At 48.8% G+C, this 22,576-nt stretch overlaps 1 protein-coding gene across 1 annotated transcript in view; it reads right to left on the reverse strand.

Moving 5' to 3' along the window:
* The window catches only part of SPON1 (spondin 1), a 181,608-nt gene that overhangs the window by 25,668 nt on the left and 133,364 nt on the right, over positions 1 to 22,576 (reverse strand). The window contains exon 6 of the mRNA XM_088017496.1: positions 2,398 to 2,462. Coding sequence (XP_087873622.1) covers positions 2,398 to 2,462 — 65 coding nt within the window. The remainder of the gene's footprint in view (positions 1 to 2,397; positions 2,463 to 22,576) is intronic.

Here is a 22,576-nt window from a genome sequence, read left to right on the forward strand (position 1 = left end):
TCAGTCTTGTCTGCGAAGTGAGGCTCAAATCCCTACCTCGTGGGGTATGTGTGAGGGTGAAGTGGGATAAGGAACAGAGGTGCCTAGCAGGGTACCTGGCACATAGTAGGTGCTCAAAACAAGAAGGTCAGCTCTCAGCTTTCTTCTTTTTCTCTCTTCTCTCTTTCCTCGCTCCTTCTGGAAGCACCTTGCTTTACAACTTCCTAAACCCAGGCTCCTTAAGGGAAAACTGGGCTCAGGGTTGCTTAGTGGTGTCAACATTGGCATCCACAAACTCTGGCCCAGATGCCCCCAACCCCTCCCTGGCCCCGAGCCCCTGCCTGCTTAGAGGGCCAGTGGTGAGGACTCCTTCACATACAGGTTCTGGAGCTGGGAGCCGCTGAGGAGAGCCTGAGCAAGCAGGATTCATGGTGGACCTTTTTTTCTGATTGATGATGATTATGTGAGGGGGGCTCAGGGCCTCTGTGAATTCACATCAGTGTTTTTTGGTGGGACAGGCCTGGGACAGACAAATGCCCACCTACCAGGGGACAGCCTGGGCAGCAGGGCCTGCCTCTGTTGTTTCTCCTTGGAGGGAAAGGCACTTCCAGGGCTTGGCAGGTTTTCACCCACTCTGGGCCCAGCTTCCTCAGAGGGGATCACAGCAAGCTAGACAAGGCCTCCATGCAACCAGCTGGGCTGCCTTGGGTCAGCTGTCCAAGGGTGGGCCTCTCTCTCTCCTCAGGTGCCCACGCAGGGCCGCAGGCCTCAGTACTACCCAGATCTGGGCCTCTCCGGGGGCAAGGAGCATCCTTCCAGACAGCCCTGGGACGTCTCCTAAACAAGGCTCTTGTGACCTCTCCCCAACCCTCGGCGGGGTTGTGAGCCTTCTCTGGTCTTCTGGAACTACTGATATCCTCATCATAACATTTACCCCCTTGGAGTGTACACGGCTACCATGATGACGTCATATTATATATATTCTGTATATGTGGTGCCACCTGAACATGTGTGATGTGTGCAAAGGGCAGCTCTGGAATGGTAGAACTCTGTTTTTGGTCCATCTCCCCCCACCCCATCCCCCCGCTGGGCATCCAGGGGGTGGGGACTGGCTGTATAGGGCTGGCATATCGTGGGGAATGGACCACTGATTTGCCGAATGGTTAAGGAGGGGGCACCAGGTGCCTGGCATGGCACCAGCTTCCTGCTCCCTGGTGTTCATGTGTGAGAGTGCCTCCTCCCTCCGCTCCTGCTACCTCACCCTGTGCTTCCCCTCCTATCATTTGGTATTTGCCTTTTCTCCTCCTGAGCAGAATCTCAGCATTGCCTGGGTTGCTGCTGTCTTCCTCAATACCATCATTAGTGGGTATAGATACTCCAGAGACTAGCTGGCCGAGCCATTCGTCATCAACCACTTTCATGTGGCTGGCGAGAACTCTGCTCCAAATCTTGCATCCTTAGAGGATGAGGGAAACCAGAGCCTGCTCAAGGAACTGCATGGGATTCAGTGTGGCTGGAGCGAGGTGCAGAGTAGGGAGGAGCAAGACCTGAGTCCTGAGGAAAAGGAGGCAGGGGCTGGGGTGTGTCCGGCTCCTGGTGGCCTCACAAAGTGATCCTGGAGACTAAGAGAGGTCAGGGTGGGATTCTAAGGAGAGCAGAACACAATCAGATTTGGATTCTTACAAGATCATTCCAGTGACAGCGTAATGGAAGAGGGAAGAGTTGAAGCAGTCCAGGTGAGAAAACATGGCGGTCGGAGCTAACGGTGGGAGAAGGGTCAGGTGGAGACTGATTTGTGAGATTCGAAGATGGCAGAATCCATAGGACTTAGTGACGGGTTCCAGGTCCATGTACACCCTCTCCAGAGAGGTGTCCAAGAAACCGATGGATGGATGATCTATCTACTTACCTATCGACATATCTGCCTACTTACCTACATACAAACACAGCTACCTGGGGGAATGGTAGTTTAGAGGGCCATCAGCACACCCTTGGTCACCAAAATGCAAGGGAGGATGAAATCTTTAAGAGATAGAGTAGACAGAAAAGAGATGGGGACGGAGAATGGAAACTGGGGTAGATCTCGCCTTCCGTGAGCCAGACTTGGCCTCGGGTGAGTACCCCTGTGTGTGAAGGCATGTTCGGCCTGTGCTGAGAACATGAGTGAACACAGAATGGTTTTCATTGTGTCTGGTTCTGTTGTATTAGAGCCACTGGGGGAAACAGAGACCAAACCTGTTCTCCTGAGGAGATATAGGCAAGTGTGGTACCCGTGGCAGCGCACCGCACCTGCCCTTCCCCCTGAGAGGTATCGCTGACTTTACTGACATAACTGGCAGGTGGTGGCCAGAAGCTGGGTGGCTCTGAGTACAAGGCTAGGGCAGGGCTGGGCATGGCCAGCGTCTGGTTGGTACTTACACATTGAGTGGCTGCCAGGCTGGCCACTGAGCTTTGGCTTTGATGACGGTGAGGACCTCATCACTCTGCAAAAAAGGACGAGAGATATTTAGCGAGGAGAGCCAGGCTCCTGGGAACAAGAGGGCTGACATGGTGACACCGTTCACTCCCACTCCCTTACCTGCTGCTGAGGCTCTGCCTGCCCCCGGGTAGGGAAGCCCCAGAGTCTCGGCAATCTCAGGGGGTAGGGGGGCCCCCTGAGCCACACTTTGGTTTCCAGCCCGGTCCACCCCTCCCCCACTGTAGCCAGAGCTCTGACCTGGACTCTGCTTCTGCTGGCCAGACTTCTATATTGTGGCCAGCCCGGAGGGCAGGTCACGAGCTCTGCGTCCCGGCCATGGCTACATGAGGGGCTGCAGTGTGGCCAACACCTGCTCCAGAGGATTGTCCTTCCCGGAGCCCTTCCTGCTGTTGAGACCCACACGCCTGATCAGACTCCCTTGGACAAGGAGGCCAACCGCTCATGCCACTCATATTATTCTGCTCTATTTTGCTTTGGACAGAGTGTGGCATAGGCACTTAAAATGATTTTTTTGAGAAAGATTTTGATAATTAGCATTTTGAAGCATTAAGTCATCATCAAGGGGCAAAAATCAGAACTTTGTTGATCTTGCTTAACTTTGCAGTTTGTTTGGGTTTTTATTTTCAATTACACATCGGGGCAGAGGAATATCATAACCTTTTCAAGGCTTAAGACTTCCACAGGAGGCCCAGATTTGGCTTTGGCTAGGGACCTTCCCTGGAGTGGATTTAGCTGGTCCTGGATCTCCCCTTCCCCTGGCTGGGCCCAGCGGTGCTCAGACACCACTGTCCACTATGCCCAGAAAAACCTAGAATGTCACCAGCTGAGGAAGCAAGAACTTTGTTGCCGCCTGAACAGGTCCCTGATTTCCAGGGGGTCAGAGACTTGCTTGGCTGGCTTAGAGCTCTGCCCTAGTCCTTAGAGCCATGCCTGGCATAAATGCCTAGAACATACTTAGGGTGAACCGGTAAACTTCTCAATTGGTGGGTACCATGCCCAGAAAATCCACAGCCCTGAGGAAACTGGAAGGAGATCAGAGGTGTTCCCAGGCTCAGGCCCAAAGATTATGAAAAGGCTTCTGGCCTGGATCGCCTCACCTGCAGCCCATTGGGTGGTGGGCCTTTAAAGAGGACAGGGGCTCAGCCAGATCCATCGTGGCCCTGGGCACCCACAGCCAGTCTTGGGGGACAAGCTAGCAGAGGCAACAGCTCTTCTTGAGCTCAGGCTTCCCTGACGGTTCCCTCTTTTGGTCAGAGGAAAGAATCTTTGGATGCAAAGACACCCCCACATTCACATGGCTGCAAGGAGAGCATTTCTCAGTCCCAACGGAGTGGTTTACATGGCTCGTGGGAGACTTGTTTATTGGTTGGGAACGTATCCCTCACTCTTTTCTAATAAATATCTGGTGAATGGCTGAGAGAGGCTGTCTAGCATGAAGTCACGTGTGAGACACAACACTAGTGCTGGGTCTCCCGTGACCTGGTTGCCCAGGTATCATCTCATACATCCTGTGTGAAGCCTGCCTCTGACCCCAGAAGCCCGCACCTCCTCCAGGGCTCCTCCATTCCTCCATCTCCCACTCCTCACAGCGGTCGGGCTCCAAATCCAAGTCCAAGCTCTTGGTCGGCAAGTCCTCTGAGCCCTTCCACGGCCTCCACACCTTCCTCCTAGCCCTAGTGCACCCTCCACGCTGCTGCAAATCCAACCATCTCCATTCCCTGCCTCAGCCCTTCAGCGGCTGCCCACAACTTCCATGACAATGTCTTCATTCCTGAGTTCTCCTACATGGCCTTCATCATCTAGCTCTGGTATACTTTATTTTCCTTCGATTTTATATATACAGAATATTGCATAAGCAGAATTGTACATGCTTACTGTAGACAAATTTAGCATCACAGAAGCACACAGTGTGAATGTGGAGCATATTCCGCCCTGGCATCTACCCTGCCTTCCGCCTCCTTCTCCAGAATGTTACAGTGTGGTGTGTATCGTTCCAGACCTTTTACTATGCATATGCAACTATGTGTGTGTGTGTGTGTGTGTGTGTGTGTGTGTGTGTACATTAGACAGAGCTCTTCCCACAAAAACTGCATCATACTGAACATCTTATTCTGCACCATGATTTAAAACTTCTTCCTTAATATCATATCAGGGGAAACTTTCCATGTCAGTAGATCCTGCATCATAGCAATCCTTTTGTTGATTTTTAGTGTTGGAGATCTTCAAATTATGGTAAACCAAGTCCAGATGTATAAAAGAGAAATACAAGATAGGAGAGCCAATTAACGAGATACTGTCTGATGACCATCCCTTTGCCCTTGAAGAAATATTTTACTAAGAAGTAAAATCAACGTGGGTGAGGGGTGCCTGGGTGGCTCAGATGGTTAAGCGTCTGCCTTCGGCTCAGGTCATGATCCCAGGGTCCTGGGATCGAGTCCCGCATCGGGCTCCCTGCTAGGTGGGGAGCCTGCTTCTCCCTCTGCCTCTGCCTCTCTCTCCCTCTCTCTCTGACTCTCATGAATAAATAAATAAAACATTATAAAATCAGCGTGGGTGGAAGTAAGATGGCCACCAAGTTAGCTGGCCCTGCAGATTTACCTTGCATTATAATTAAATCTTGGTTTTCAAGTCCCAACTAACGACATGCTGATTTTACTTTTGCAGTATATAACTCAACAAAAGTTGTTTGGGCCCTCCGCTAGTGTTTATTTATGGTGATGAAATTCTACCTGTAATTTTTAGAGCTATGGAAGCTCCAAGGATGGTGGATCCACGTGTGTGGACATTAGAACAGTTCCTTGCTGTAAATTGTCTCATCTAGTGGTTGCATGCCACCTGCATGGTCAACAGCTTATTTTTACTTGTTTGGGATCATTTGTGTTAGCCAATCAAATAAGAAAGCAGGAGCATTATGGAAAATTTACTTAAAAAGCTAAAAATTTTTGAAGCATCAAAATTCTCTTGGTAGAACCTCACTTCTGAAGGATTGGAGAGTGTCTGGCTTGCTTGTTCATGGCCATATCCAGTGTGATGGATACTCAGCAAATTGTTGAAAAAGCAAAGCCTTCGATGTATAGTGGCATTCCACAGCATGGATGTTCTGTAATTTATCAGCGTTATTGGTGGATATTTATTTTCACGCATGATGCTATGATGAACACTTGCATGTGTATTTCTTTGCTTACAAATCCAAGGCTTCCTGTGTTATAGACTGCCAGGAATGATTAAAAGATGAAGCAAATTTATCATTTTGGTAGGACCTACCAAATCGTGCTCCGAAAATCTGCACCAATTTACACCCCCGCAAGATGTATATGTGCCCATGTTGCCACAATTTTGGGCACAGTCAATACTACCAAACTTTTTAGTATTCACTGAGCCAGCTGGTGGGACAGGAATGTGTTTGAGGGCATAAGCTATAGAATCACACCTGAGTTCAAATCCAGCCTGCACCATTAGATAGATAGCTCTGTGTCCTTTGGCAAGTCTCTTGACCTCTCTTAGCTTTCTCATCTGTGAAATGGGGATTTAAAAAGAGTCTCTCTCCTGGGGCACCTGGGTGAAGTGGTAGGTTAATCATCTGACTCTTGGTTCAGGTTGTGATCTCAGGGTGGTGAGATCGAGCGCCATGTCGGGTTCTGCATTCACTGGGGAGTCTGCTGAGATTCTCTCTTTCCTTCTCCCTCTGCCCCTCCCCCCTCTCTGAAATAAATACATCTTAAAAACAAAAATAAGAAAGAGTCTCTACTATATGAGGTTGTTGGGGACTAAATGACACAATCCATAGAATGTGTTAATACAGTGCCCGAATAAGCATATATTAGCTACTATTCTTACTCTCATTTACATTCAGGCCGAGCTGGTATGAGAATCAATTTGCACTGCTTGAGTACAGATTGTGAAACACACAGTTGCTTCTCCAAACCCACAAAGCCTTGGGAGAACACTCCCTCACTTAAAGTCAAGCTCTGAGTCTCAGGGAGCATATGATGGAGGTTTATGTAGCTGGGTGAGCCTTAGATGGGGCCGCTGGCGGGCTGGGCATTTTCCATTCTGAAGAATGAAGGACTTAAAGTCAGAGTAAGCAATCCAAACTTTGGACTTAAATGAAAAGCTGTTTTAACAAGTCTCTAAGGCACAGAAAGGATCTTTCAAGAATCCTTAGAGCCCTTCTACGTCTCCCATAGGACTCTTTTCAAACCAAGTATTTCAGGGTATTCACAGTTCATGCCTCTTCTGTATGACATTAGCACTTTTCCAGAGCTATGCCAATTAAGAGAAAAAGCCCTAAAGAAACCACAGGTCACTGGTGTCCATCTTCATGGGGATGAGTTCTTTTGTTTTGCTTTCGGTAAAACTGTTTTGAAGATGTTACCGCTGTACCCCAACTTCAGAGGCCCCGACACCAACTGGGAATCACACAGCCGCCAACCGGCCACAGGCTGAGGTCAGATCTGGAGGAAGGAGGGTCATGCCGGGGACAGGTTGGGGGCGGAACTCACACCGGTATTAGGAGATAGCAAGTCTGAGCGAGCTGAGAGTAAGAATGTGCGTTTGAGGGATCGGGTGGGGGCTGGTGTCAGAATCAACCCCACCCAACACTGACCCTGGAGCGTCAATGCTGGAGGGCTCTGGACATCTCAGGCATGCCCACAGTGAAAGGCCAGGGTCTGTCACCTCCTCCTTGCCTGGTTCCTCACCCCCTCTCTGCCCTCTGTGCCTGTGCCTGCCTGAACCTTCACCTCCCAGTTCTGAACCACAGCCTCATTGCTCATCCTAAGGCTCCCTTTGCTGCTGGTGGCACTGAGCATGTCCTGCCCTAGGCGTACAGTCTGGGAGTCAGTCCGGACAACCTGCCTCCTCCCCGCAGGAAGAGAAAAGGGTGCAGTCCATAATCAGAGAGGAAAGTGATCAAAGCAAGTAGAAACAACAATAACAACAGTGATCTATTGTTTTGATGTGCTAAGCATCTTGCCAACTACCTTCATAGAGCACTTTATTTAGTCCTTACAAAACACTTGCAGGGTAGGTAGGTGTACACTTTTTAATCCTCAGAAACACATTTATTTGGCCAAATTAGTTACCCAGTTGGTCAATGGCAGAGCTAGAGTTCAAACCTCAGTCTGACTCTGGAGACCACACCGGTCACCCTGTGAAGCCAGGCAGAAGGGAGCCGGGAGCCTGAGCTGTGATGCAGGAGAGCCAGCCACTTGTGAAAGGTCAGGGCCCCCTGCCCACCTGCGCCTCTGCTGGCCCCAGGCCATGTCCTAGCCTACTCTGAGTTCTGGATGTTACAGCCGCACTCGGACAGTGTTCAGGATACTGGCAGTGTTAACGCTGCCCTGAGAACGGGTTTTGATGCAGAGCCGGGGAGGCACAGGGTGCTTGAGCTGGAGAGGAACTGCTCCTGAAGAGGGGGAATGCGACGGTATTAAATGCACATCCACACACTCACACAGAGCCCCCAACCCCTATCGCGCATTTCCTTGCACTCATCAGCTGGTTTCTTAGGAAAACCTCTGGGAACAGCTATCATCTCATTTTGCAGATGACGAAATGGAGGTTCGGAGAAGTCACGTGACTTGGTGAAGACCACCCAGGAACTACGGTTCCAACACAGATGCGTTTGACTCCAAAACTCCTGCTCTTTTCACTTTGTCTGTTCTTCCTCTCCATCTTGCTCTCGTCCCTCTTCCATTTTGTTCGTTTTTCAAGAGCATGGCTGCCCCGGCTGATGCTTTTCCCCAAAGAACCCTTGCTTTGAGACACAGGGTCACCCAGATCCCTTTGTGAGGGCATCTTATGTAAAGACTCTGGTGAACGGTGCTTGGCTCCATTATTTGCTTCTATCCTTTCCCAGAATTCCCACTTACTACCCATAAAAAATATCAACCCTGATGGTTTCCATGTCTGAAGGGAACTTTTCATCCCTTGGTGGGTGTCCTGGTGATGAGCAGCAGGAAATGAGCCATATTATGAGGTGATAATGGAGCTATAAGCATCTTTAAAATCAATTGTGCCCAACGTCATAGTTTCCCTTCATTTCGACAAGCTCTGGGTTTATTGGGTTATAAATAAAAACAGATGGTTCATATTGGTGGTGCTCTCTGGCTTGCCCGTGGTCTCATGAGGTCTGCAGTGCAGAACTCTTGAGGTAGGCAGGCAAATGGTTCCCATTTTTCAGATGAAGTAACTGAGATGCCTCCCTCCTCTGCTACTGCTCTGGTCAAGATCACCAATGACCTCACCACTGCCAAGGGTCAGTGTCCAGCTCTTAGCCCATTCAGCAGCCACGCTGCCCCTCGTTACTTCACTAACTCTAACCCTCAGGGCTCTGTCCCTCACTCCGTGTGTCTTGGCCATTCTGGACATCTCCTGTTTCCTCGGACACGCCAGGCACACTTAGCACTTGCTGTTTCCTGTGCCAGGAACGCCATCCTCCAGGTATCACAGCCTCGTTCCCTTGCCTCCTCCAGGTGTTTGCTCAAACGCCACTTTCTCTTGGGGTCTTCCTTGTCCCCACTCTTAAAACTAGCAATCCCATGGGGCGCATGGGTGACTCGTTTCGTTAAGTGACCCACCCTTGGTTTTGGCTCAGGTTGTGATCTCAGGGTCATGAGATCAAGCCCTGCGTCAGTCTCCACACTGGGCGTGGAGTCTGCTTGGTGTTCTCCCTCTCCCTCTGCTCCTTTCCCCCTCCCTCAAGCCCCCTCCCCCCACTTGCATGAGTTCGCCCTCTCTCTTTCAAAAAAGGAATTTAAAAAAAAATAGCAGTCCCTTGCTGGCTCCTCAACCTGGCACATCCCCATCACTTTATCTGATTGTGTTTTCTTCATCACATTGGTCACTGTCTGATATATTGTCGACTTGGCTTCTTTACTTTTTAAAAAAGATTTATTTATTTTTTTTGAGAGAGAGAGAGAGAAGAGGGAGGGAGGGAGCGAGGGGAGGGGCAGAGGGAGAGAATCCTAAGCAGACTCCCAGTGAGTATGGAGCCCAATATGGGGCTCCATCTCATGACTCTGAGATCATGACCTGAGCTGAAACCAAGAGTCGGAGGCTTAACTAACTGAGCCACCTGGGCGCCCCTCCCCTTTTTTTGAGAGAGAGCATGTGCACAAACAGGGAGCAGGGGGTGGGGCAGAGAGAGAGGGAGAGAGAGTCTTTTTTTTTAAGATTTTATTTATTTATTTGACAGAGAGAGAGAGCACAAGCAGGGGGAGTGGCAGGCAGAGGGAGAGGGAGAAGCAGGCCCCCTGCTGAGCAGGGAGCCTGACACGGGGCTCGATCCCAGGACCCTGGGATCATGACCCGAGCCGAAGGCAGACGCTTAACCGACTGGGCTACCCAGGCGCCCAAGAGAGAGTCTTAAGCAGGGTCCACACTCAGGGCAGAGCTGGACATGGCGCTTGATCTCACGACCCTGAGACCATGACCTGAGCGGAAATGAAGATTGGACACTTACCCGACTGAGCCACCCAGGCGCCCCTGCTTATTTACTTTTTATGGTCTATCTCTCCATAGGGGACCTAGAATAGGGGCCCTGCGGACAAGGGCTTTCCTCTGTTTTGCTCCATCCTGTACTATCAGTATTTAGGACCGTGCTCAAGCAATATTTGTGGATGAATGAGAGGCTGTGAACAGGAAGGGCCGGTGTCCTCTGAGGCTCTGTCTACCAGCACTCCGTCGGCCTAGCCTTGTGAAGCGATGCTCCGAGATCTCTGCATGGAGCAGGCGGGCCCGGGCACCGGCAGGGCGGGGAAGAGTGCCGGCAGATAGCTCTGCTGGAACTGCCTGACCCAGACGGAGAGGGACGGGCCAGGACAAGGGGCCGCGTTAGGAACCGTGGTCAGAGCTCACAAATTCTGAGTCGGCCTCTGGTGGGCGCCCAGCGACGCGGGCGGGCCGTGTGGAAGGGCTCCTAGCAAGCCTCGTCCCCGGGCCCCAGCCGCGGTCACAAGCCACGTCTGATCCGCTATTTCAACGCCAGAGAAGGTGTGTGAAGCCCGTTAGCAGATCCACAAGAAGATGAGGTGGTTGCACAGACGCATTTCAAATTCAATTTCTTTTTAGTTCTTTTCAAACATAGCCTGTAATTCCGATGGGAAAATTGCATCGTGTCCATAGATAACAATTTTCCCGTGAGACGGTTTTGTGAAAGCAGCTTGGCATTTCTGAAGCCGGAGGGGAAGAACCCATCAGAGCCCCCCGGGTCCACCCCTCCACGCGCATCTGACTCTGGCAGGTGGAGCGCTTTGAGGATGGGCATCACCCGGTGACCTGAGAGATAGGGCCTTCCTTCTGTGTGCTTCTGTTAGCCACAGGCATCGATTTAGCTTGTCCTTTGGTGACCGAAGTGTCAATCCTGTGTTTAACCTCATTTTCCGGGCTTTTTCATTTTGTCCTTTGTAATGCTCATGAAAGTCTGCCCCAGAGAGCAGAGGGAGCTGGGGAGGTTGATGGGGCATGTCTGTCTCTCCTTCCCACCAGCCCTTCCCAGGCCCTCTTCCCCACCTTTCACCCTGTCTCCAGCAATCAGAAAAGAACTAAGTGCCAGGGCCAGAGCAGAGAAGTAGAAAAGGGGCCAGGCCAGGCGAGACTCTGACATCACACGGGAGAGGGCACGCTCAGCAGAAGCCGTCTGCTTTTGATCAGGCAGGAGTCTCAAGGAAGCCTAAGCCAGGTCCTGCGGCAGGTGCCTGTAGGGGCGGTGCCCCAACCCTCCGCGGCATAGCACTGGACACCCCTCGGCCCTCTTCCCTGCCTTCCCCACCCCCCACCCCACCTTCCTCTGAGGACAGCTCCAGTCCAGGTCTGGCCCCAGAAGCCAGCGGGAGAGCAGGGCTGGGGACTGTGTCCTCCCTGTGCCCCCAGCATTGGCTTGGGTTGGAGGAAGTATGCAGGGGATGATTAATGGGTGAGTTAATTAAAAGATTAATTAATGACAAGCTAGAGGAAGCCTCTGGCCTGCACAGCCCTCCCGGGGGTCCAAGGGCACTTCTTGTGAGTGCTGCGGGACCGGGATGTCGCTGAAGGGTCCTCAAGCAGGAGAGTGTGACTTGATTGATATGCTCAGAGGGCTCTGCTGAACGCTCTGGGACAGTAAGCGCTAGTGGGGCACGGGGGAGGGTCGGCAGGGGGCAGGCACGGGGCATCGGACCAGGAGAGAGCAATGGGAGCTGGGGAGACAGGGGATGAGGCCTGTAAAACAAAGAGGGGTCAAGGATGACTCCAAGGGGAGGTGTCTTGTCAGCGGTTGGATATATGAGGCTGGAGTTCAAGGGACGAGTCCAGGCTGAAGATATAAATTTGAAAGGCATCAGCATGTAGGTGGTAGTTGAAGTTACAGGACAGAGAACCTGGGGAGGAGGCAGAGACAGAGAAGAGGGTGGGGACGGCAAAGAGCCTAACGCGGGACCGCCAGGGAGACAGGAGGGCACTAGGTCCTGCCTCAGGGCCTCTTCAAAGCTCTTGTGCTGTCCCCACTGCCCCCCTGCTGTCCCTTTGCTCTCCGAGGCCACCACTATCCCCCGATGCCCCCATGGTCCCCTGCCGCCCCACCGCTGCCTCGCTGGTCACTGCTGCAAATGCACCCGAAGCGGGTTTAGGCAAGACGAGCGGGCGCAAGCCCAGACAGCTCTTTGGAGGAGTCTGCTGTGTGGGATGTCGAGAAAATTGGCAATAGCAGGAAGGACATGTGAGATTAGTCTTTTAAAAGATGAGTGACATTACGGCACGTTCGTATGTGGAAGGGTATAATCTAATGCAGAAAGAGAAAGGGATGTTGCCGGAGACAGAGAGGGTGCACTTGCAGGAGTGGGGTCCTTGAAAAGATGAGAAGAGGCCAGATCCAGACCCGAGATGGAGGGGTGGCCTTCCAGCCAGAGCAAGAGGAGGGAAGAGCAAGGTGCTGTGCCATGGCGACTGATGGCTGAGATTATGGGCATTGCCGGGGGCCCAGCAGATCCTGGGGGAGCCCGCACCCCCTGCCAGGCTCCACTGTGGGGGCTGGAGACAGAGCCCAGAACAAGAGCGATGCCAATCCCTGCCTCATGGAGCTTGCCTTCCCTGCACGATGAGCAGTTACAGGGGGCCACACTTTGATGGGCTCTCTGGGGACAGCAGAGCAGGGGAGGGTGTGTGAGGGAGGGCCAGGCTCGCAGAGGTGGGGATGTGAGTACAGCTTCACTGACAAAGCCACTCAAGTATTCTTTTTTTTTTTTAAGATTTTATTTATTTGAGACAGAGAGCGAGAGAGCGAGAGAGCATGAACTGGGGGAGAGGCAGATGGAGAGGAAGAAGCAGACTCCTGTGGAGCAGGGAGCCTGACCTGGGGCTTGATCCCAGGAACCTGGGAACATGAGTTGAGCCGAAGGCAGATGCTTAACCGACTGAGCCACCCAGGCGCCCTGCCACTCAAGTATTTTGAGATACAGGTGCTAATGCAAGTGAGGAGGGCCAGGTGGGAGCTCTGTCAGGATGGAAATTACCTCACCTACTAAAATAAGATCTTTGAAATTAAAAAAAAAAACAAATAATGTAACCATATTATAGGATGTTAGAAAAAGAGAGTGTGTGAGAGAGATGCAAAAAGAAATATCCATAATTCCACCATCCTTACCTAGCAGCTCCTATCAATTCATTGTTATATTTGTATGTTTTTGTCACATAGTTGAAATCCTAGCTCTCTGTCTCTCTGTCTCTGTCTCTGTCTCTGTCTCTGTCTCACACACACACCCATTTTCTTTACCCCTACCATTTCTTTGCACAATAGTAGCAAGATTACTATACAAATAGACGAGTACACAAACTGTATCCTGCTTTCTATAATTTAATATACTTCAGAGATGATCTCATTTGTGAAATAGCTCCTTTAACGATGGCTTCAAAGACCATAGAGCAGGAGCGCCTGGGTGGTGCAGTTTAGCGGCTGACTCTTGGTTTCAGCTCAGGCTGTGATCTCGGGGTTGTGAGATTGAGCCCCGCATCGGCCCTGTGCTCAGCACAGAGTCTGCTTAAGACTCTTTCTCCCTGTCCCCTGCCCACGCACACTCTCTCTCTAAAATAAAAAAATAAAATCTAAAAAAAAAAAAAAAGACCATAGAGCAAAGTAAAAAAAGATACAAAAGCATATATGTCTGTGTTTTTACACTGCTCTATGGTCTTTGGGTTCATTATTAAAAGAGCTATATCACTAATGAGATGATCTCTAAAATACCCTATATTGAATTAGAGAGCAAGGTAGAAGCTTCAGGTACTGTCCTGTGAGCCTGTTTTGCTGGGTCCTTAAATATAATAACATTTCACTTCATTGGCTCCCTTCATCCACTGATTTCCATAAAAAGCTTTCAAATTATTAAGTAATGAAGCTCCAAATGACCTGGATGGTGGAGAAATAGGCGCGCCTTAAGGTGTTCAGAAGGCTAACATCAAATAAGATTCCAGAAGCTGCTTTCTTCAATTGTGCTATTTAAATGCAAAGGAACAGCTTCTGTAAGCTGTAAAAGCTTAACCCTTCTCATTCCTGAGGACCCCCCCCATGTCCTCACAGAGGTTTGGGGACAGACTGCAGAGGTAACAGGAGATGTTGTGCCTTGTGGCTGACGCTAAAGGGGTGCCCCTTCCGGGAATGTAAAGGCTGGCCTCTGCCAGGCTTCCCCTGGTAAGGGACATTTCCCTGGCTGTGAAACCCAGCTTCTAGTTATGACCGTGGCATAGGGGACCAGGAATTAAAGAGCAGTGTGGTGGAATAAGTCAGACCGAAGTTCAGATCTTGGCTCAGCCACTTTACGTGCTGTGTAAGTTTGGGGAAGTCGCTCATCCTCTCTGGGCGGATTCCTCATGCGTAAAACACAGATTTATTGAGCTCCCTTTACGGGTGAGAGACTGTGCTGGGCACGGGGCACAGGGCAGTGGACAAGGCAATAAAGTCCCCGCTCTTGTGGGCATGTCCTCTAGTAGATTAATCATAGTACTTGAGGATTGAGGGAGATGGCCTAAGTGAAGGGCCAGGTGAATGGTAATGAACGGGTAGCTGTGGTTACTTAGTTACACGCGCATGTCTCCACACCCCTTCCTTCCCTGTAATTGTCCGTTTATGGCCACGTATCTCTGTCCCCTCAAGCAACTCCTCCTTTGAAATGCCTAATATTTTTTTGAGTAGAAAGGTATATATTCAAGGTGTACAACACCATTTTGACATACAGATACAGGCCCACCTTGGAGATCTGGTGGGTTCAGTTCCAGACCACCACAAGAAAGCCAGTATCACAGTAAGGGGAATAAAATGGAGTTTGTGCTTTCCTGGTGCATATAAGTTATATTCACACCACCCTGAAGTCTGGTAAAGGTGCAACAGAATTATGTCTAAAAAAAACAAGGTGCATAATCAAAAAATACTCTACTGCCAAAAAATGCTAACCATCATCTGAGTTTCAGAGAGTCACGATCACTGATCACCATAACAAACGTAATTGTAGTGAAAAAGTTTGAAGAGAATTACCAAAGAGTTACCAAAAAGAGAATGACCAAAAAGTTGGCAAAAATGACCAAGATGTGACACAGAGACACGAAGTGAGCAAATGTCACTGGAAAAATGAGGTCAAAAGATTTGCTCAATGCAGGGTTGCTGCAAACCCTCAATTTGTGAAAAAAAAAGGGGAAAAAAAGCAGTATCTGGTTAGCACAGTAAAGTGAAGTGCAATAAAATGAGGTGTACCCACTCATAGTAACATGGTTACTGCACCGAAGCTAATAAACATACTCATCTCTTCCCATAGTTGCCTTTTTGTTTTTTGTGGTAAGAGCGCTAGAAATCTACTCTCTTAGCAAATTTCTAGTATACAATACAGTATTTTATTTTATTTTTATTTTTTAAAGATTTATTTATTTAAGAGAGAGAGCACCAGTGTGAGGAGGAGCAGAGGGAGAGGGAGAGGGAGAGAATCTCAAGCAGACTCCATGCTGAGCACATTGCCTGATACAGGGCTCGATCCCACGACCCTGAGATCATGACCTGAGTCGAAATCGAGAGTCGGATGCTTAACCCACAGAGCCACCCAGGCGCCCCCAATACAGTATTTTAAACTATAATCATGGTGCCGTACATTAGATCCCTAGACTTATTCATCCTATGTAACTATAACTTTGTACCCTTTGCCCAACATCTTCCATTCCCCTACCTCCTTGCCCTGGTGATGCCTTCTTGTTACCCCTGGATCCTCTTTTTCTGTGACCTCAACCATGTTGCATTATTATTATTTGCATGATTATTTGTTCACTTATGTGTCTTTCCCACCAGAAGGTATCTAGCAAAGCACCCATCTCATAGTAGGTGCTTAATCAAATATACCGAATGTCCAGTGAATCAAAGTTTTTATTCTCCCCAAATATTCTCTTTACTTGAGGGTCATATAATCTAGCATTGCCAGGCAATTCTAGCAGCCAGGATGCGTTTGTGTTTATATCCCACTGCTGTTCTGTACAACTTTACTGTGGACCATGATGCTCTGCCCTGGTCCCTCCTCAGCTGCTGGGAAAGCTGAGAAAATGCGGCCCTTGTCAGTTTTTTTTTTTTTTTAAGATTTTATTTATTTGACAGAGAGAGACACAGCAAGAGAGGGAACACAAGCAGGGGGAGTGGGAGAGGGAGAAGCAGGCTTCCCGCGGAGCAGGGAGCCCGATGCGGGGCTTGATCCCAGGACCCCGGGATCATGACCTGAGCCGAAGGCGACGCTTAATGACTGAGCTGCCCAGGCGCCCCTCGGTTGTCAGTTCTTTTTAGGGATTGCACTGGCGGATAAAACCGCCTCATGTGATGTTGGCAGAGGCCTTCTTTGGGCCTGCAACGCAGCTCAGCCTCTCCCTCTGCCCATTCCTGCCTGCCGCCCCTCCCCAACCGCCTCACCACCCCAGGTGCGGTTCCCAGGAGCGGGGCCCTAACTTCACGCATGCCAGTCTGGACTCCAGCTGCTGCCCAGAGAGCCCAGCTGCTACAGTTCGTGGAAAAAGAGAGGCAGCGTTAACACATCCATGACATTCTCGCTGGGTAAAGCCCAAATGATGTGCGCGCCGTCAGTGGGCGGGAGAGGTGAGTTAGGCCAAGGCACTCTGGTGTACGGGCACAGCCAACGCTGAAGGACCCTGGCGGCCAGCCTCAAATCTGGATTGTGAGCAGTCAGTTTCAACAAAACAGCATCACCCACCACGTTCAAGCAATGTTCCTAATTAGCATTTTAAAAGGTTTGTGGTTTGTGTTAGCATGATTACCCTTATTTTGCTTTTAAGGTCATATGAGAGCTATAAGCATAAAGAGTTAATATCCAGTTATCTTTGCACACGTTTAAATAATATGATAATGAAAATAATTACGACTCAACCCTAGGGGTGTGTGAGCTTACATATGCCCTTTAAGAAAGATCCATACATTACTTGGTTTTGGGAATGTTCTAATTTTGCAAGAGCACTGTATGAAGAGCTTGGGTTTTAGAGGCTCTGTGGCTTAACTGTGCAGCTTTGGACACGTTACTTAATTATTTGAGCCTTGATTTTCTCATTCTGAAGAGTGGTCTAATGAGAACTACCTTCCTGGCTTGCTGCAAGATAGAAATGAGCTATAAAGGAATGCAGAATGCTTGCACAGTTCCTGACACATAGGAAGGGCTCAGTAAACGGCCGCAGGCGGGAGAGGCCTAACAGGAGAGAATGTACCTTTCTCCAGGCCCTTTCCAAACCCTGGAGAAGCCTGCTGTCTGCATCCATCCTTGAAAGATAGCAGGAGGATGGAGTTTTAGGTAAGTTGCTTCCCACGGGGAGTCAGTGTTAAATTTGCTTCAAAGTACAAGCAAGCAAGTAAACAAACATGAAAGCCCCAAGGTGCTCAAAATCGAAAGGTTAAAAATAGAAAACTAAAAAAACCTGAGGATCTAAATTTAAATTCAGAGAATTTCACATTTAAGAACCATTCAGTAAATATTCCCAAGGTAGGTTGAACAATGCCCCCCCCCGCCACCCCAAGATATCCATGTTCTAAAATCTGTAACCTGCAAATGTTACCTTATGACCAGAAGGACTTTGAAGATGTGATTAAATCAAGGATCTTGAGATAGGGGGGCTATCCTGGATTATTCAGGGGGCCTGAAATAGAAGTGTCCTTGTAAGAAGGAGGCACAGTTTTGATGACAGAAGACAAGAAGGCAGTGGGAGGATGGAAGCAGAGACTGGAGTGATGTGGCCACAAGCCACCGCATGCCGGCAGCCACTGACATTCTGGAAGAGGCAAAAAGCCTTCTGGAGCCTCCTGAAGGAACCGGCTTGGCTCCCACCTTGATGTTAGCCCTATAAGACTCATTTTAGATTTCTGATCTCTACAAGTATAATAGATTAAATTTACCTCATCTTAAGATACTTAATGTGTGGGAATTTGTTGTAACAGCAATAGGAACTAATCCTATCCCTATGGACCCTACCTGCCCTTTGAATGAGTGGGTCTGGTGAAAATGAGGTAACTAAGACCAGTCGTTAGAAGGGAGGAGAGGAGGCAATAGCACTGAGTCTGAAGAGCTGATCAGAGTCGTGTCTCTCTGCTGTCTAGCTGCGTGGCCTCAGGCCAATTGGTCACCTTCTTGGAGCCTCCTTGTCTCCGTCTCTACAATGAGACTCAAGTTAACTCATAGGCTTCTTGTGAGGATTACATGCTAAGACACTTGATGTACTACAAAACTATGTGAACTCTTTTCATTACTATTATAATTACCTTTTTAAGAAACCTCAAGTTGAAGATTGTAATCAAGATGCTACCTCTTACAAGACAAGCCTAATGGTGCATAACATGTCTATCTGAGGTGACTCTATGAACACGGGACCTAGGCATGGCCATTCGAGGTTTTGGAGCACGGAACCAAAAAATTTCAGTTCTTAGACCTCTGTCTGTAGTTCCCACTGAATTTCACTAAACTTCACCCAGGGCCCATCTGCAATTCCTTATTTTTACAACACAGGCTGAGATGCTATTATCACTTGGACTTCTCTTTGAGTAGATGTTTGTTTTCCTTAAAAAGAGCATATCAATAAGCCAATAACTATGGGGCAGTTTTCCTGTTCTTGAAGCTTCCTGAAGTAAAAATCATGGAAAGAATCTGTGCCTGAAGCAATCACAATAAAAACGACTATTATTTTTCAAACTCAAGGCTCTTCACATGTCTCTGGTCTGGCTTCATTGGCACACTCTTTCAAAGCAAAAGGAAGAAAATAAACACCTTAAAAGTTTGAAGTTGGATCCTCTCAACAATTCCCCCCCGCCCATTTGTAATTCAATCGAGCATTTCCCTACTCAGGTAGTAAGGAAAGAGTTGCTGTTTTGATTGAAACTACATGCAGTTTTGTTTTTTTAGAAAACATTTTTATAATGGATTTTTTTATTACAAAAATATGTTCATTGTAGAACATTCAGAAAATTGAGATAAGCAAAAATAATAATATGGAGACAACCTGTAATCCCACCACCTGCAGCTCGCCACTGTTATTCCTTTCTATTTTAAACCAAAAAAGCATACTTCAGTGTGCCTGAGTGGGACATTTGTGGAGTCAAAAAAGCAGCTAATTCCAGTGATAATAGGAGCCTGGATTTTCTGTTCCTCTACGTGGTCAGGCCCTGCCGTGAGGGAGCCAGCTGGCCCTGGAAGTCTGAGAAATCGCAGGCAACAGCTTCGTTGGTGGTGCTCTGAGAGGCCACCCCACCGCGTGGCCCTTGTCCCGCCGTCATATGAGTACCTGGGCCTCCTAACTCCTTCCTGCCTCCAAGGGTTCCTCTCCTGCTCCCACTCCATTCCCTCATGGGGACCTTTCGAGAGCATACATTGGACCAGCTCACTCTCTTCTTAACATTCTTCCTTTGGCTTTAGGGATAATGTCCACATTTTTTAGCATGGAACACAAAGTCCATGCTTTGGATCTGCCTCCTCTTCCAGCCTCATATCTCCTCCCCCACAAGTATCCTCAATCTCCATCACCACCATCTTCATCTTCATCACCAAACCGACCACCAAGTACTGGCTGTGGTCTATGTGTTAGGTACTACCTTAGCTCATCTCCACTCCTATAAGGTGGGGTTTATGGATGAAGCTCAAAGAAACCCAAGGATTCACTCCCCTGCATGTGGCTAATAAGCAAAGGAACCAGAACCTGAGCTCAGTGTCCTCTGATGTCAAAGCATCAGCATTAGGATACCTCCTTCCCTACTGAACTACTTGAAGTTTCCTGAACCAGAAATGCTTTTTTTTTTTAATTTTATTTATTTATTTGAGAGAGAGAGAATGAGAGATAGAGAGCACGAGAGGGAAGAGAGTCAGAGGGAGAAGCAGACTCCCTGCTGAGCAGGGAGCCCGATGTGGGACTCGATCCCAGGACTCCAGGATCATGACCTGAGCTGAAGGCAGTCGCTTAACCAACAGAGCCACCCACGTGCCCAGAAATGCTTTTTTCAAGCTACCATACCTTTGCATAAACCACCATCTCCCCAAGATGACTCTTAGCCCTTTCTCACCCACCTAATACCTCCTGGCCTTTAGAATGCTGCTCAAGCCTTTGGCTTAGTATAGCTGCCCTTCCTCTGTGCATTCAAGGTACCCAGTGTTGACCTTGGTCATGGGATCCACCTCACTGAACTGCAGTTACCCTTTTACAGGCATATATTCCACCCCCCCCACCCAGCTGTGCGTGCCTCAAGGGGGGAACTGTGTCTCACTCACCTCTATCTCCCTCTTTCCCACGGTCTAGCACAGGATTTGGGAGATAATAAATAACATTTGTTTAATAAATGAATGAATGGGCGGCAGCTCCTAGCGATTTCAAATAGGCTTTGACTGATCAAAACTTGATTTGCTTATAATGTTCCTGCCAGAAGTAGCTCAGAGAAATAAGGAAAATGAAACCCAGAATTCTTCGCCCCCAGATCCCTTGCCAGGCTGGAGCCAGATGAAAGAGCCCATCATTTGTAACTAACTGCTGATCCGCAGCGGTGCAGAGGGAGCTGGACTCCCTGACCTTTCCTTGTTGTGTTTGACTCTTGTCACTTGGTCATTTTGTCATCAGGATAAGGTCCAGTGGCAGGTGAAGGGTAAGAGACTATGCCTTCCCAAAATATGCCTCTTTGGCACAAAGATTATTTTGAGAAACTGCAGACACTGGAGAAGCACTGAAAATAGTATAAAAGTTACACTTTTGCAAGGGAAAATTACATTTAGAGAGGGGGCCCCAGCAAGAGAGCTATTACTAGAGATTGCATTTTCATCTGAGAGACTTATCTGCATTGCAGGGCCAATTTTGTTTGTCCTGTATTTCCTTTTCTCACCTTCCTATGATTGCCTTCCTCTCCTTTGAAGCCCCAGACTCTTATCCCTTCTCTTAGCTCAGGATGGTATACAAGCCTCAATTACCTGGCTGCCTTTTGAGGTACTCCCAGATGTATAGACATATACATATGTATGTAATTAAATATTTTTTCTCTTGTTAATCTTTCTTTTATTATAGGGGTGGGTGGGAATGTCTTAGTCAAGAACCTAAATGGGTAGAGGAAAATTATTTTTCCTCCCCTACACAGGGCACCTGGCTTTGGAAATTCTTTTTTTTTTTTTAAAGATTTTATTTATTTATTTGAGAGAGAGAGAATGAGAGATAGAGAGCACGAGAGGGAAGAGGGTCAGAGGGAGAAGCAGACTCCCTGCTGAGCAGGGAGCCCGACGTGGGACTCGATCCCAGGACTCCAGGATCATGACCTGAGCCGAAGGCAGTCGCTTAACCAACTGAGCCACCCAGGCGCCCCTAGCTTTGGAAATTCTTGAGAGGCAAGGAACAGAGGCAGGAGGGAGAAAAATGTGTCCAGTGAACTACATTTTGGGAGTGGGGAGACAGGGAGGGTAGGGGGTTGGGGATGAGAGTGGGAGGTGCAAGGCTTCATGATGGTGAACATGAGGGAGGGGGTACTCACTACGCTCACCTGGTGTCAAGATGTAGGGACCATCCGGATTCATGGGGGTGGGTGCAGAATACCAGTGCTCCCCAAACTGGCTGTGCTTCAGAATCAGCTGAAGACCTTTTAAGTCTATTCATGTTCAGGTCCCACCTCGGAGCTACTGAATTAGGATCTCTGGGTGGGGCACAGGAATCTGTAGTTTTAAAAATGTTCAGAAAATGGTTCAGGTCAATGGAACCTTTGTTATGTGTCTCAAGGTATTAAGACGATTAGGTGCAGCCTATGAAGTTACAGATTTCCCAAACAGGTCCTCTGCCTCTTCACACAAGGCCTCTGTCACCTGTCACGGCTCGACGGGATCTGGGTTATGATGGAGGCATAGGTACTCTCATTTAGGTACAAGGCCTACATGAGAAACAGGCTGTATAATGTGACATTGGGGAAAGGTGTGGCTTGAAAACATTTTTTGTACTTACATAAAGCTTTACCAGACATACTTCTCTGATTTGGACTTAGCCTATTGTATCATCTGCCTCTGAATTCCTGACTTACTTCACAGGGTGACAAAATATCTTCTGGGGCCCACATGACTCCAGCACCCATAACAGCTGGAAGTGGTCCCAGTCCCAGTAAAAACTGCTGATTTGGTTTGGAGAAGACAGTGATCTCAGGGCCAAAATCTTCCGTGAAGGCTGGGAGTGACCAGAAGGCTGGAAAGGGGCAGTGACCAGGAGGACAGAGGCTGGGTGGGTGGGTGTGAGAAGCCTCAAAGGAGCATGGGGTTCTTTCTATGAGATGAGGGGAGAAGAGGTGATGGAGATGAAATAGAGCCTCACCCCTCCTCTTGCCTTGAGTTATATGGGATATGGGAGAACAAATGCCCTTTGTTTGGGAGGATGGGAAAGGGACACGGACACCAGGTTTTGGAGAGGAGGTGGGGAGAGAGCTGTGTGATGGGGCAGGGATGTAGAGGAGCTTTGCGTGACACATTAGGCCACCAAGACATTTCCCATTGCCCAGAAGTGCAATGTGTCCACCCAGAATGAGGATCTGGCTATCACCACCACGGTTGTCCTGCTCCATATAACTCTGTGCCATTTGCATAATTTATCACACTGCATTATAATATTTTAAAAGATGTCTTTATA

This window comes from Eumetopias jubatus, unplaced genomic scaffold (genome assembly GCF_037043125.1).
Source record: "Eumetopias jubatus isolate StellerSeaLion01/CBP00866 unplaced genomic scaffold, mEumJub1_p1.0 scaffold_13, whole genome shotgun sequence".
In the NCBI taxonomy this organism is placed as follows: Eukaryota; Metazoa; Chordata; class Mammalia; order Carnivora; family Otariidae; genus Eumetopias; species Eumetopias jubatus.